This window comes from Pocillopora verrucosa, chromosome 10 (assembly GCF_036669915.1).
Source record: "Pocillopora verrucosa isolate sample1 chromosome 10, ASM3666991v2, whole genome shotgun sequence".
Classification (NCBI taxonomy): Eukaryota; Metazoa; Cnidaria; class Anthozoa; order Scleractinia; family Pocilloporidae; genus Pocillopora; species Pocillopora verrucosa.
The window spans coordinates 2,518,795-2,535,537 of NC_089321.1; the positions used below are offsets into that span (position 1 = coordinate 2,518,795).

General features: G+C 38.1%; 1 protein-coding gene across 1 annotated transcript; it reads right to left on the reverse strand.

The window, feature by feature from the left end:
- Positions 1-250: 250 nt before the first annotated feature.
- On the reverse strand, positions 251-16,384 carry LOC131791175 (ATP-dependent RNA helicase DDX42-like). Its single transcript, XM_059108496.2, has 20 exons — positions 15,931-16,384; positions 14,572-14,716; positions 13,728-13,789; positions 12,651-12,798; positions 12,510-12,545; positions 10,798-10,902; positions 9,903-10,022; positions 8,762-9,067; positions 7,953-8,052; positions 7,371-7,418; positions 7,059-7,156; positions 6,557-6,650; positions 6,192-6,272; positions 5,623-5,724; positions 5,089-5,190; positions 4,572-4,645; positions 3,735-3,785; positions 2,834-2,944; positions 1,564-1,752; positions 251-1,239 (listed from the first exon to the last, which is right to left on the reverse strand). Exons 1-20 carry the CDS (start codon positions 16,137-16,139, stop codon positions 1,084-1,086), a joined length of 2,337 nt encoding a protein of 778 aa, XP_058964479.2. The 5' UTR covers positions 16,140-16,384; the 3' UTR covers positions 251-1,083.
- Positions 16,385-16,743: the final 359 nt, after the last annotated feature.

Consider the following 16,743-nt stretch of genomic DNA (forward strand, 5'->3'; position numbering starts at 1 on the left):
GAGAGAGGATCGCCTAGAGAGAATACGAAGCATCTTAAGACCTTCGGTTAGGACGATGTTGATGATTGCTATTTTTTAAATAAAATATTAATGAAAATTAGATCATGAGTTCGGGATTTCTGGCTCAGGATAGTTGATGAGTAAGAAATCTAAGTCAACTATCGTGCGTAGAATTCGAAAGAGAATCATCTAAACGTTTTCGTATCGATCTGCCAATAATAAAAAAAAAAAAAAGAAAAAAAAGACAGGCTCATTTTTTTTCATTTTATTTTCTATAGGCCACAAAATTATGGGCTGCTCACTTAACTCTATCTATTAATGAATAGACAGCGAAGACCGCAGCCAATCAGATTGCGGTATATGTGATAGAACGCTAGTAAATCAGTTTTAATACTGAGTACGAAACTGACTTTCTATAGGAAACTGACCATATAATAAGCGAACCGAACGACACATTCAGTTCGTAAGGAATCATTCTGTAGCCTCACTATTGAAATGAAGAGGATCGCTAGTATTATTGCGAGACGTTTTACCTTTACTCGGTTCTCCAACATACTGTCTACAGTGTTTTCTGCTTTCCATCTCTTTAACCCTTTACACCCTAACATCATTATGTATATTCTCCATACTGTTCTCTATACATTTCCTAAGGTGCTGACAAGGAGAATTTATTTAACAATCAAGAGCTCCATGATCATTTCCTTTATTCTCGTGACCTTAATGTTTGATTAAGGGGTTGATATTATAGGGAGAAATTAGATGCTAATCACTCTTAGGGGTTTTAAAGGGTTAAAGAAACAGCAAACTACATTAAGCGTGACCAACCTGAGCATTATCCGTAGCAAGTGACAATTTTCGTGTTCACGAGGCAAGTTGTTAAGTTACGCTGCAAACGTTCCCCCTTCGAGTCACGAAGAGAGTCAAGGGACTCCATTGAAAACAAAGAAAAAAAAACTGTGTTCTTAGCCTTTTTGAATCTTAAATAACTAACACATACATGTTTCTCTTCTAACCAACTGAGCCCAAATGTAGAACAAAATCCACAGAAAACCAAGAAATCTCAGAGTATGAACATGTATGTTCCTAAGCTGGGTCCCAACGGGATTTCTTGACGGCCGGTTTTTGTGGTTTTGACGATTGTGGCCTGTCAGGGGGTTTAGCCGTACTGTGATGACTTGTAGCGTCCCATGTGTTAGACGCAGAGGAAGATGCAGCGCAAAAGTGAGACTTGTACTGGGCCTAAGGACCAAAACGTGAAAGACTTGAATATATCAACATCGAATAAGTCTCCAAGAGAATGATTCGTTCGGGTGGAGCAACATAACAAAAGTAACATCAAGTCAAAAAGGACTAAGCTGTCCGCAGGAAGCAGGTGGGATATTTTATCCGCTGAAGAAAGGGGAACGAAAGTGAAGAATGAGTTAAGATTGTAACAACGTACGCTCCAAAGTGACAACGTTTTCGTGAATAGATAATTGTGTGACTGGATATTACAAATTTCGAGACGGACACATTTAAAAAAAAAGGTGATCGGTAAAAGAAGAAAAAATTCATAACAAAAACCTGAAAAGCAGCCTTGAGAGCCGAGGTTCGATCATTTCTTGCCGAAGAGCCAAACACTCCTCCCGAGGCCGAAGATGACGACGGACGAAAAGATGTTTTTGAGGACGTCGACGATACAAAAGACGATTGTGGATACGACGATTCTGTATACGAATACTGCGCTCCTCTGCCATCACCGGCTTGGTTTCCCTGTGAATAGATAAGACAGATTACCTTTTGTGAATACCAACTAAGCCGCAAGTTTAAACTGAAAACTGAATTTGTTAAAAATTTGTGGTATCAGGGCACAAAACATTTTTGGAGTACAAAAATAAAGACTTTTTCTTTCAGATATTTTGCGAGTCATTTGGGTCCACAAATCTGGCAAGAGCAAACTTAAGGTTCCCCACGATGTTCCCTTACCCCTTTAACTCCCATGAGTGACCAAGACAGAATTTCTCCTTACAATATCAACACAATATCAATCAGATAAGTGATGAGAATAAAGAAAAATATCAATCAGAGGTAAATAAGTTGATCCAATACCAAATTCTCCAAACTAACATAATGAGAATAGTTTGGCGGACAGTAAGGAGAATTACTAATGAGATCTTGGGAATTAAAGGGTTAAACCTGAAAAATCTCAGTTCTCTTTACTAAGACATTCTGGTCGAGGAAAAGACATTTTACTGCTTCTCATATTTCAAACTTGAAGGCGTATCACCATTTATCTCCTACTCTTTAGGTTCCAGATTTTGAACAATAGTTTGCAAATCCTAAACGTTTTTCAGAGAATTCAAGTCTCTGTAAAAACCATCATATAACATTCCCTAGATCTACACCATACACTGATTCAAATTATAACTGGCAATTTGATCCCAAATTAAGAATATCTTCTCCTCTGCATTCTTCTTTTTTCTCATCACCTTGCTGTTTGAAAAAGTATCGACAATGTGAGGAGAAATTGCTTTTTGGTCAATCCAGGGAGAGAAAGGGTTAAGGTTTTGAAGGCACGAGGCATCTTTCGAGAAGAATTAAAGGCACATTGCTATGACAAACATAACAAAAGAGTGAGGACATGCTAGTCGCCGTCAAGGCGATAGTTTGCAACGTACGAATTTTTGAGATTTTATGCTAGTCTTTATTGTGCTCGTCTCAGTAAAGTACCTTTCGTTCCCACAAATGTAAATTGGTCGAAAAGGCAACATCAACAAAAACCCGTGAAGTACAACAATAGCCAGATGAATTAATACTAATCCACGGAGTTATCAGGTTAAATAGCGTTATTTACCGACGATCCCTGCATTCCTAATCCCGGCCTCTCACGCATGCGCGGTCTTCCTTCCCTTCCACTGGCTTTTCCCTTGCCTTGTCGAAAACGAGACTTCCTAAACCAGGCATTCTATGGACCCAAGCGAGAAAAATTTACATACAGAGGAAAGCAAGGCAAAAATATATTAAGGGAGCGTCGTGAGTAAATCGTGTTTGCATCGATATTACTTAATCTCGTGCTGTTATTGGTCCACACAATTAGAGCCACCCTCTAAACCAATCAGATGCGGACTAAAAACCAAACGTGACTTGGTCACAATGTTTGTCGTCTTAGGTAGTACCTAGCAGGCTCCTTCTTACTCTTGTATCTTAAGCCAAGTACATAGAGCTAGAGCCAATGAGAACTCAGAGTGAAAACAAGCAAATTGCCTAAAGCGCGGGAAAACGCGGGCGACCAAGTCGTAATTGGCGCATTAGAGGTCATTAAACATCTGATTTGTAGAGAGAAAGGTGCGAGTTTTTGAACCAAACACAGAGCAAAGTAAAACAAAGCCAATTAACATCAAGATTATTTTTGAAACTCAAATGAAAATTGCTCCATACTAAATTCGCGATTGAAAACTCAAGTAACCGTCACTCTTAATCTTTTCCGATTTTCTTAACAAATGTCTGTATCAAGTCGTCTGCCCTTGGAGTTTTTGCCGCCGGCAAGTTTTTCCAACAGAAGTCTGCCTGTTTAATACCTGGAATAACAGGTTACGGACATGGGAATTTGGCGCCAAGACTTGTTTTAACTGGCAATCTACACCACAGGGAAAACTTGTAAGGGAATAACAAATGAATGAAAATGGGTCTACAGACTTGCAAACGATATGTTTTCACGAGTTAAGAAAGAAGTAGTACGCTTAATAATAAAGAACCTTCAGTGCCATCTCCATCAGAGCCTCAGGAACCACTTGATTAGCTCCTTCCTAATAAAAACAAGAATTATCCGTTTGAGCAGGTGGATATTTATATTTATTTGTAGTAAACCACTTGATCAGCTCCTTCCTGATATAAACAAGCATTAAGCACTAGAGCAAGTGGATATTCATTTAAGTCTGAAGATTGCATGGAAGTGATATTTTGACCTAAAGAATTGATACTTGTTTTCCAAGTTTCTCTTACTTTCCAAAGTCTACCAAAGATACACTACCAAGGAAAATTTTGGTAAACTCTTAGATGGGTTAGAAAGTTGACAGGTTTAAACGAAAGCTTTACCCAAATACATCCAATTCATTATCAAAGAAGTTAACGTCCTCCATGGGCAAGGTCTGCTTAATTGCAGTTTTTGAAGCCCTTTCCTTTCCTTCTTTTTTCCCCTCTAATAGCGGAGCTCGCAGAACGTAGCCCCATAATTATACAAAATAGTAGTAACCCATCAAGCCGAAAAAATTTGGATGTACCACCGTACGACCGTACAAGGTGCTACTTTTAACATGCATGGTCAACTGTACCGCGGGCACGCCAATGCCACGGCTTTGTCCAGTAGTCCAGTGCACTGGGCTCCGAGTCGGACGACCCGGGTTCTAGTCCTGGCCGGGGCAAGACGTTGTGCCCTTGAGACGTGCGGGAAAAAAAAATGCGAGCTCCGCTTTTAGGCTTGACTAAATCTATATATTATTGAGCTTTCCCGCTTGTTAAATAAGCCATGCTTTGGAATTATCTTAACTTAAGCGGGTTCCTCGAAATTAATCATGAATATAGCAAAAACTCACCAAATTTCGCACAAGATCCCCTGAAAAATTTTGATCTGCTGACGTGAGAAGGGTGTAAGCCACACCCTTTTCCCCTGTACCAAAAAAAAAAGTTGAATTAACATACACAATCTATTAGAAAATTAGCCTTATTAGAAAAATGACTATGGAAACAGAACTCCCTCAATACTAAACGTTTTTAAACATATTTTGCTCCACTCAAATGATTCTCAACTCTCCATTTCACGTGTTCAGTATTTCCCCGTATATTGGTTAATATAATTTGGAGTTAGATCAAAATAACACCATCCAGCTAGTCAGTCTTTCTATCTCTATCACTCTCTTTTGGTTGAATAATGCCTCGATATAGCAAGAAGAATTCCTCTAGTTCATTACTTTCGGGGGTAACTCACTTCCTGTAGCCCGCAAAAGGGGCTCAGAAAGGCATTACTTTGAATTCCGACTATATCTTTTGGAGTGAACGACAGAGAAAGTACTTATTCGTATTTGCTAGAATTAGAACCTCTAACAAACTTACCTGCTCTGCCAGTCCGACCAATCCGGTGTGTGTGCGTGTGGATGTCACGTGCCACATCGTAATTAATGACAGTTTTAATTGACGGAATGTCCAAGCCACGGGCTAAAATGAAAACCAATTCATCAATACACCGATCAATTCGAAGCTTCAACACCCCCGCCCGGGCAACCCACCGGCATTTGACTGTCGTCCGTGCCGGGGGGGGGGGGTGGTGGAGAATTTGAGTCAAGTATTTTAAAAGAAATACACATGTTTTATCTTTTAATGTGGAGGTGATTGAAAGGTCCAGAGTTCACTTCCGCGAGCGAATGGCTACTTCTTTAAGGTCTAGGATTAAACCAGCTTGGTAGACTCATCAGCTTCCTCTCAGCCAAACGGCAAAAGCGTGAGCCGAGCTGGAGTCGCATATGCCTTCAGTTCCTCCAAAATTGCGTAAAGAAGCGTCAAACGTTCGCAGCAATCTCTTTTCTCTCTGTGTGCGCAGCTTGCGCGCTGAGTGAAATTTGTACATAAATATTAAACTTTGCTTCCTACCTGCTACGTCAGTCGCTACTAGAATTGGGATCTCTTGTTTCTTGAATGAGTTGATGACTTTGTCTCTCTCGAATTGATCCATATCTCCGTGCAATAACACCACTGAGTAAAGAGAGGCCAAAAGCAATATAAACCGGCCATATCAGTTATTTGTAATTAGTGACACGGATCAAGGTAACAAAATATTTTCGATTATTTAAAGGGCACAAACAAAAAAAAACCCCCCCCCCCCCCCCCCCCGAGCCAAGAAGGGCAACCTTTTTCTACAGATATTCTCCGGGCTGGTCTTAAAAGAGAGAAAACAAGTGCAAAAAAATAGTTTCTTCCCTAAGGAGATACGGTGCCCTAGTGACGAGGGCGGTGAACTCAGATCGAGAGTAGATAGGCTCTAATCCCTCACAGGTTGATTCAGAGATAATTTGTCACTTGCTATAACGATTTGCTGATGCTCATTGTTGAACAACAATCTAGGTTGCATTTGAAAGATCGCCTTCCCACGAATTTGAAAGACAGGCACGAGATAACCTTGGGCGTTAAAACTGACATGTATGCAACAATCTAGGACCTACCTTCAAAATCTTTGGTTTTGAGTTTTGATGCAAGTTCTTCACTGTTGGCCTTTTTGGTCACAAAGATGAGGACACTTCCAGCTTAGAAAGCAAAATACATGTAAGTGAGAGAAATACAAACTAACGTCACTTGTGACAAATTCCTGTGGAACAAAAATTAAAATCACGTCGAATCCTCTTCAAGAAACTCAACCTTCCTTAAATTGGAAAACAAGGTACGTGAATTGAGAATTAGAAACATTGGAATTATTTCATTCGTACAGCAAATAACGAAATTATAGGGTCCGAGTCTTTTAGTAGGGAAGTATGAAGAACACACAAGACTTAAATTCGTAGAGTGCTTTTCCCAATTTTCCGTTGATTACCTGATGTGAAAGAGACTAAATGCCTTGTTAGCCATGTCCATTTATCACTGATACTTGGTAAGATCTCCACGATCTGTGTTACATCTTCATTTGCCTGCATAGAGAGGAAAAATAAGAGGGAAATTAAATACAGAAAAAGTAAAATTCTTGTGTTTCCTTGTAAATGATCCACTACGTTGGAGAAAATTATGTTCTCTCAAACTCTCAACCCTATCTTAATAGTTAATGTTTTACGAACATAGTGCATCTTTCAGCTACGGTTCATTTCAATCCTGATAAAATAAGTTTTTATAATTATTGTTCCGCAGTGTATAATGTACTACAAGGGATACAACTCTGAACCAAACCATTTGCCCGCTCCCACAATGACCAGACAGGTTTTCATTTACAAGTTTGTTTACAGTATCTGATAAGTGATTATCATCAGTAACTGATAACTGGTTAGAAACTTCTTCTAAGTACAGCGTATATGTCTTTTCTTCCTCAGACGATTATTGCTTACCTCGCCAAGCTCTCCCACCACAACTCTAATAGGATCTGTCAAGATATCCCGACACAGCATCTCGACTTTTTTCTTAAATGTGGCACTGAAGAGCAAGGCTAAATACAACGAAGCAAAAAGACAAACAACTTAAAGCAGTGATAATATTTTCAACTCAGATAGCTGGATTAGAGATGAAAATTGCATAAACGAAGGAAGCGCAAATTGCAATTAACCGTCAATTTTGGCATGTGAAGTTACATATCAGAGCAACAATCATCTATTTATTTATTGAGAAAAGAATAACGAGGTCAAATAAGAGGTAATACTCACTCTGTCTATCGGGACGAACGTTATTTGCGATCGACCTCACTTGCGGCTCTAGAGAAAAACATTTCGTAACATTAAAGGACAAGTATCAGGTTTTGATTCCCACAACAGAAATAAGCAAGATGTCCATACGTGTCCATTTACACCCCATTAAAACACTTCGAAACCATGAAGCACTCTTAAAAATAAGAAGAAATGAGCAACACTTCTCTTTCGTAAATTAAAGATATTTTAAATCTCATAGTCGTTGTTGAAGGGCGCTTTTGCGATTGAGTGACGTAAAGCCAAAACAAAAGTAATCTTGACAGCCAATCAGAACAAAGGTTAAAATCACCAGGAGCCAATGAGAACTCAAAGTAAAAACAAGAAAAAGGCTTGAGGCGCGGGAAACGCAGGCGACCGAGGAGCGATTGGTTTCAGGCTTAAATTTGATTGGTTGAGAAAGAGGCGCGAATTTAATGGGCCAATCACAGAGCAAAGTGAAGCAAAACTAACGAAATCCCGGATTACTTCGACACACAATTGAAAATTGCGCTATTCGAGCGATGCCTGCTCATGATGCTTTTAGCCGTGTAGTTTACATACCAAATCCCATGTCAAACATCCTGTCAGCTTCATCAAAGACCAGATATGTTACTCTTTTTAGGTTTGTGCCCTTTGCCTTCACATGGTCAATCAGACGACCCTAGAGTTGGATGACAATAAAGTTATAACACTAATAAAGAGAAGCGCTAATGTTGTACATGAGATTTGTTTGACCACTTGAGACTGCAGTCATTTAAGGTACCGGTAGTTGTAAAGAATGGTTAACAACGCATGTCCCTATTTAAGTTGGAGTCTCAGAAGTAACCTGTTACCAGGAAAGAAAATGAGCAATTTGGTGTCTCTATGGTCTACATCTGTTTTTTTTCCCGATGAAGAAGCATGTATCTTTTTTTATTTCTTTGTTCTAAAAAGGAGCACATGAAGCGCAGAATGGCACTAATAAAATGTCTTTTTTTTAATAGTATATTTCAATAAACCTGGAAAGAAAGAAACACGACTCAAAAATCATTTCGACCCACGATTCATAGTAAAAGCTGATGTTATTCAGTAAGTGACACGGGCATACTCGTAGAAAAAGAACTCCAAGTGCTCCCACTGGGAGTCAAACCCACGACCTTCCGATTACTACTTCGAACGTTCTACCACTGCACTACAGGAGACTTGTGACAGGCTAGGTCGTTTAACTGGGTCCATGCTGACAAACATCCTGCTAACTGCTAGGATAGGAATATCGAATGAAATGCTTTTGCACAGTGATGATGTAAATAAAGATGGTCAATTAGAAGCGTGGTTATTTAGGTGAAAGATGACGTAAACTTCCACATCTACACCATACAAAGTTTCCTTACTGGAGTAGCAACAACAATTTCTGCTCCTTCCTGAAGAGCTTTTGACTGCTCATATTTGTTGCCTCCGCCAAACACAGCCACAGCATGGATGTTGTAAACTTTTCCAAACCGTCGAGCTTCAGCAAAGATCTGCTGGCAAAGTTCTCTGGTAGGTGCACAGATGAGGGCAATGGGTCCATCACCAGGCTCCAACTCAGGTTGGTCCATGATATGAACCAGTGCTGGCCACAGGAAGGCGGCAGTCTTACCAGAACCTGTTTTAGCAATGCCTATGATGTCTCGGCCACTAAGTGCCACAGGGATTGCCTGAAAAAAAAAGGGCACAGAGGAACCATTTATGAAGCTCAATTCATAGAAAAAAACCCTTGTCAGTTAAAGTAGTATGGGGAAAATAGCTTTTTCCATCAAACATTTCTTCCTTGTCCCTTTCCCACTTTGTGTGCCCTGAAAGCCACAGTTCAAAGCAGAGCCAAGGAGAAAAACAGAATTCCCATTTTTTTTCTCCTGTGTTTATCGCAATTGAAGAACTAACGAATGACAGTTTAGTTACAGTGATACCATACTAACATAATGCTACACAGATGTTCACCAGAACTGATATTCTGACTCTAAATTTAGATCAAAATGCAAAAAGATGTTGGAGAAAATAATACACTTGTGAGAAATTACTTTTCAGGAGTAAGCCAAAACCTCTATTTAAGTCTGCTTGCAATCAAGCTCATTAATTTTTTATCAATTCAGCATTTTTAGGGAGTTGCCATTAGTTGGTTTAAGGTGACCTTCTCTCAATCTTTCTACCCAAGGAGTGGTAAGCTTAAGGTAGCAGCCAGCTACCAGAAGTCATGCCAGCTTGCCACCCACTTACAATGTACTATGGGTTTCCACTGGGTAAGTAGGGATGTGTTATACAACAGCATGTGATGTTAAGGGGGTAAGTTTCTAAAAAAACTTTGGCGCTGCATCGTGGGAGAGTATATGAGGGTAATTTAGTATTATCAACTGAGTTCAATTGATAATGTAGAGTGGCCACTGTAAAGAGTTTTAAAACTGACGTTTCAAGCACTAGCTCTTCATTAGAGCAACTCAGTTGATAATATTAAATTACCCTGCATGTGATGTAAGTTCTTGATTTCCATCATACCTGACACTGGATCGGTGTTGGCTGTGTGTATTCAGACTTCCTGATTGCACCCATGAGCTGTTCATCAAAGCTAAAATGTGCAAAACTGATGGATGGCTTTGTAGGCTGAGCACCTGACACCTGCCAATCAATGACAATGATGAAATGCATATCCTGAACTTAATAGGAATTAATGGCTTGCATTGATTTAACCCCCAATCTCTTAAGTTAAGGATTTTTGGCAATACTGAGTATCAATCCATATAAAACTATCAAAACTGACAATCAATGACCATGATAAACTGTACATTCTGAAATAACACAAATTTCTGCCTAAAAATTTGAATTGCAGTTTCTTTTCTGGTGGATTTTGGCAATACCTGAATCAAACATTGTGCAAAGCTGAGGGAAAAATGTTCAAAACAAGATAAAGCCACCTTAGGGTCTTTTTACCTTCAGGAGCAGTTTAACCCTTTCACTCCCAAGATCACATGAGTAATTCTCCTCACTGTCTGCTATACAATTCTTCAATGTTAGTTTGGAGAATTTGGTATTGGATCAATTAATAATCCACAAATTGATATTTTTTAATTCTTATCACTTGTGTGCTTGATATTGTATGAATATTGTGAGGAGAAATTCTCTCTTGGTCACTCATGAGAGTTAAAGGGTTAACTCCTTATAGTTTGTTTTCTATAGTTTTTTCATAAACAAAAAAACACATGAACACTAGTAGAAGATGCCATAAAGGGAAACTCAAGGCTTAGAATAAGCTATAAATTCTGATTGTTGATAGTTTTCATTCTTTTCCTAACCAGCCCTTTCTCCCCCCCCCCCCCTCACAAAGACAAAATTTAAAAGTGCTTCACACACATTCAATCTAAAGAATTTTCTAAAATATTGTTTAATAACCCACCTTCATTCCTAACTTTCTCCTTAAATCCTGAACGTCTTGGTTGGTTAGTTTAGCAATTTCTGTATGCTCAATGTAGAAGTTCTTTTCGAAAGGTGGGTAATCAATCTACAACAAGACAAAAGAATGCCAAAAAAATGGTGAGGAATGCACCAAAGAAGGAAGTCACCCAAAAATGATTGAAGATATAATGAAAATAAGACCAGTGTTCTCCAGAGATTATTTAGAAGCCAGCCATGAAGAAGGAGTAGTGTGTAGCATGTGCATATTATCCCTAAGTAAAATGCAGGCAGTGCAGCCAAGTGTTCAGGGCACTGAACTTGAAATCTGGTGGTTCCAAGTTCAAGCCCACTACCCTGCTACCCACTGGTTTTGTTCTCAGTTGCCCTGAGTTCAACTTTTTGGCTGCACTTTGTATACAGCCAACTAATTTGCCATCTGCCAGTTGGGATTTTTAAACTCAATGGGTTGGTCAAGTCTACAAGGTCTAACCCAAACCATGGTTTTGTGCAAGCAATAGGCCTTAAGGATTCTCTCTTAAAGGTTGGTTTAATGAAATTTCCTTCCACTGCTAACTTTGGCCTACTTGACATTGTTCACAAAAATAAACACTCAGATAAAAGATTCAGCTAAATTTAAGATAGTTTAGAATGCAGTTTTGTTGAACATTGGCTAAACTTTGTTTAAATATGAACCAGTTTTATTTTTTACTTAACAATGTTTATTTACAGTTTGTTTCAGTGACCAAGAAGAGCCACCATGTGGAATGTCTACAGCTAAATCCAATTATTTTTATATTAATCCCCATTATTTAGTATCTACTACCCCTGCAGTTACCTACTATAGGTTTCTTTCCAGTATAATGAAAAAAAGGCAAAGGTTGAAATTTATTTCAGATCAAAACAGGTATTTCTCAGGTTTGTCTTATAAAAGAAGCTGCCCCTTCAGTAACAAGAAGCTATTCAGCATGTGGACCACGGGTGCTTCTGGGCCAGGTTGTTCAAAGCTGGGTTAAGATAACCCAGGATTAGTGTGAAATTTGATTTCAGATGTAAATGCTTTAACCCTTTACACCCTATCATCAGTATGCATATTCTCCATACTGTTCTCTATACATTTCCCAAGGAGCTGACAAGGAGAATTTGTTTACTAAGGGCTTCATTAGTTGGTGATTATTTTCCCTCTTCTTGTGACCAGAATGTGTGAATTGGGGGTGATATTGTAAGGAGAAATTAGATGCTTGTCCCTCTTAGGGTTCATAGGGTTATAAGAGAATCCAGCATAATTTTCTTTTTCCATGATGCTGTGATTGGATGCTCAAAAGAGAATAGAGAAAATCATCCCAAACAGGTCTTATACCCTTTACACCCTAACATCAATATGCACATTCTCTGCACTGGTCTCTTTACATTATTTTCCAAATGTGCTTGCAAGGAGAATTTGTTTAGCAATCAAGAGGTTCTTCAGTTAATTATCATTTCCTTTATTCTCATGACCTTAATGTTTGATTCATGGGTGATATTGAAAGGAGAAATTAGATGCTGGTCACTCTCAAGGATTAAAGGGTTAACAAAGCAATCAAAGAGGACCAGATTACAATTTAACCTTACATTTTGGGTTAGTGCTAATCAGCCTTCAAATGACTGGGTCCTGGAGAACAATGGTAAAAAAAATAAAAGGAAAAATAAATTAATAAATAAATGGTAAATAAATACCTCAAAGTGGTCCACAGCTGGAAGTGGTACAATAATCTGCAAAACACGACAAAACAAAAAGAAAAAGCAAATTAATTGATATGTCACAATGAGGATCAGTAAGTCTCTTTAACAGACAAACCACTGATAAATCAGAATTACCTTGGACTTCTCTGGAGCAATAGGATTTCCATCACTATCATACTCTATTTCTTCCTCATCATCAGGATATGCAATAACAGGAGCATTCTTGATGTAATTGAAATATGACTCCTGATCATCTTCCTCCTCAATGTCATCTCTTCTGATCCTGGTTATATCAAAAGTTTTCACGAGTAATTAGTATTGCTTGTATCACGACAACAACGCAAGCTAAAATTGCCATATACTGAATAAAATTTATAAGCTGTGTTTAGGGGCCATGCAGCAACCTGTAAAGTTCTAATTGATCAGAGCTCTCTTCAAAAGACAAATGGCATAGGGCAGCTGTACAGTAATATCATGAAATAGAGCACCATGTCCACTTTCCCATTTGGTTTCCGGCAATTAAAAAATTACTTCAGGGGACCATTTTAGGATTTTAGTAGGGATTTCAAAACAAGCTGGAGACTACTTCAGGTCCACCGGCTACTTGATGACATGTTGCCAGTTGCTTGGGTCAAAAAAATTACCTTTTGACCCTTAACCCTTTAACTCCCAGGTCAAATTTTTAACTCCCCTTACTGTCAACCATACAGTTCTTATAGTGTTAGTTCAGAGAATTTAATATTGGATCAACTAACCATCACAAATTGATATTTTTCTTTATTCTCATTATGTATGTGGTTGATATTGTATGATTTTGTAAGGAGAAATTCTGCCTTGGTCACCGGTAGGACTTAATGAACTTTTCACAGTCACCTACTTTTGCCGAGTCTGATGCCAACTTCAAAACATTTTGAAATCCTTGTTTTAGGTCACAAAATGGTGACTTTTACAAAAAAACTTGTACCTGAAACTACTTTTATCAACAGCAAAAATACAAGAAGCTATATTTCACAGAAATGTCTCAATTGACTCCTAACCAGCTATAACAGGCCATGCTGTAGCCATGCCTTGCTTGAAAAATGCTTTGCTCTCACAAAAACTTCAACATTTCTGTCTTGCTTGTAACAAATTGTGTTTGAGTAGGAAAGAATGTCTGTGTGATCCTTGCCTGAACCTTGTGGTAAGAACAAACCGAATGAAACTAAAACATACTTTTTCTTGTCTTTGTCGCTTTTTTCCTTTGCAGACAAGTTTGCTTCCTTCTGCACTTCATTCTGACCAGATATCAAACACAAAGAATGTTAATCTCTCTACTAGAATGTTAATTCTCCCTACTCTTCTCTATAAATTTCTTAACTCTTTAACTCCCAAGATTTCATAAGTAATTCTCCTTACTGTCTGCCATACAATTTATGTGATGTCAGTTTTGAGAATTTATATTTGGATCAACCAATAATCCCCTAATTAATATTATTATTTATTCTTGCTACTTGTCTACTTGATATTGTACTGACAATGCAAGGAGAGATTCTTTCTAAGTCTAGGTCAGTCTAGTGGGACTTAAATGGGTAAGGTCCTGACAAGGAAAATTTGGCTTCTTTGGCTGACCACCATTTCCTCTAATCTTCAAGTGTTATTGCAGGGTTTTATTAAAGGTAGAAATTAGATCCTGGTCACTTTTAACCCTTTAACTCCTAAGATCTGATCATCAATTCTCCCATCTAGCTGTTACACATTTCTTTGTAACTTGGTTATAAGAATAATACAACAATGATAACAACCTCTAACTGATAAGTTTGAGTAATCTCATTAACTGTTTGTGGGATGGTGTATGGATATTATAGGCAGAAGTTACATGTAAATCACTTCTGGGAGTTAAAAGGTTAAGGGTCACTGTGTACACAAGAATATGGCAATGACATGATTGGGCACTTAGAACTAGAGTAGTTTTTCACTAACTAAATATTTCCATGTGAAGCATGATACAACTTCAATAAACCACCTAGAGTTCGTAGTGTTTTGAAGGTAGCTGTGCTTACTAAACAAGATATCTTACCTGTATTCCTGCCATGAATTTGTCCAACTCATCCTCCTCATCATCATCATCATCCAATTTGCGACTGGATGGTATGTCTTCACTTTCATCATCATCATCAACAAATTTTGTCTCATCATCCTCATTATCACTATCAACAAAGATTCTAAAAGTAAAATAATAAGTATAAATCTACTAGCATCTATCAAAAATGCCAAAGTCCAATTGGCTATGCGACTTCTTATCTATTCCATAATAGTGGGTACATTGAGTAGGATGACAGAGTGCAGTTGTTATTAAACTAAGCTGAAAACATGAACATGTCTCGATGTTAAATTTTAAACAAGAAGATTTGAACTGAAACAATTTGATTACTCACTCTTATTTTCTGTGCCTGAAAGCTAATGTGGCAAATACTATCACCTTTAATATATTTTAAGACTTATGTCTGTTTAACTTGGTTTAACTATCACCTGATAGAAACTTCACGGGCATGAAATGTTAAATAGTTTTGTTTAATTAATTGGGAAGTTTTCCAGCAGGGATAACCTTGTTGGTTTGCATTGATCAGTTCACAAGGACAGCAAAATATTGTAAGGAAACAAATCCTCCCTTCAACCAAGGATGGCCATTTCGTCATTTAGGCAAAAAAAAAAACAATTAAAAAAATCACCATTGACATTGATAAACAAAGATGTGCTGTTCTGCTGAATGATAACTATAATCCTAATCAGAATTGTTAAAACATTGCATTGTTCCCCCTTGTCAATGTTGGTAACAAGAAATTTTAAAAAATTGAGAGAGGAATAGAGTCTCTCACCATAAAAGAGTTATTAAACATTATCAACTGAGTTGATATTGTAAATTGGCCACTGTAGAGAGTTTTAAAGCTGACATTACAAGCATTAGTCCTTCATCAGAGCAATTGAAAAAAGGCTAATGCTTGAAACATCAGCTTTTAAACACTTTATGGTGGCCAATTTACATTATCATATCACTTGATCACTCTCCCACCCATGCAGCACCACAGTTTCTTTAAAAACTAACCCCCTCTAATATGTTTTACAAAAACTTGACTAGTGTGGTACATATAAAAGAGGAATTTGGTGAGCTGGCCAGCATGGAAGATTAGAGTACTTAGACAAAGAAACATCGGATTTCACCAAAAAGATATTGAGCGACCAAAAGCTCGAATGTTTTATTACCAAGCCATAGCTATGACTCGAAGTAACTAAAGCGGTAAACTTCCTCTAGTGTACATAGAACTTAAGACGAAGCAAAATTTCACTGTTGACTTAATTTTGATGACGATATTATTCTAATACATTCCTTTATCAAAATAATGTAAAAAATAGTTGATCGTTAAGCATAAATACTCACGGTTTCCTGGCTCCTGGCAAAGGAAACGATGAAGTACCGTGGAATCCCTGGCCATGGGATGAATGATTTTTCTTTGCACTTCCACCTGATCTACTGACGGGCATGCCGCTCCCTACATTAGCTGGGAGGGGATCTTCTTTCTTTGCTGCTAGAGAAAATCCTCCAAAACCAAAACCTCTTTGTTTTCCAGGTCCTCCCTTGTGAAACATCTTGATTCAAAGAAGTGGTAGCTATGAATGTTCTTGATCGAAGCAAACGATAGTAGAAAACCGAAAAAATTTGCGTGTATAAAATCTTCGCTTAGTTCATGTTCAATAGTGAAAATTCCTTTAATCCAAAGCCCACAAAATTGTCTACAGATCTCTGGATGAGTAGGAAACTTATGTGTTTATTTTTACGCTAGCAATTAGACAGGGAGTCCTCCATTACCAGTTATTGCGCACATGAATTCAGAACTAGTAAATCTGGCGCACGAATCGCAAAAGATACCGCTGATAAAGACATGTTGATCAAAAGAAAATTGGACTGCAATGTGTTTGACCGATGATTTTACTACGAAAGAAACCCAATGACAGATCGAGCCATGAGCTTGAATCCTGCTCCTGAACTATCCCGTGATTACGATCGGAAATGGCTTTTATTTCTCTTTCAGTTTTATTTGTTTACCACTGAATGAGTAGACATAAACAGACATAAGTCTTAACGTGTAATTTAGTGTTAACAACTGAATAAAAAACGTAAATTAGCCACCGTAAGACATAAGTCTTAGTCCGAGTAAAATTGCGTTTCCAAGGGTCAAACCTACAAATTCAC

What these genes read in the sequence shown, in the direction of transcription:
- LOC131791175 (XM_059108496.2), bottom strand. Translation starts at nt 16,139, where the DNA reads ATGTTTCACAAGGGAGGACCTGGAAAACAAAGAGGTTTTGGTTTTGGA. An exon ending in CAACACCGATCCAGTGTCAG is followed by an intron (nt 9,068 to 9,902) that starts GTATGATGGAAA and finishes TTTTTTTTTCAG; the next exon opens with GCAATCCCTGTGGCACTTAG. An exon ending in TGGTCGGACTGGCAGAGCAG is followed by an intron (nt 4,646 to 5,088) that starts GTAAGTTTGTTA and finishes TTTTTGGTACAG; the next exon opens with GGGAAAAGGGTGTGGCTTAC.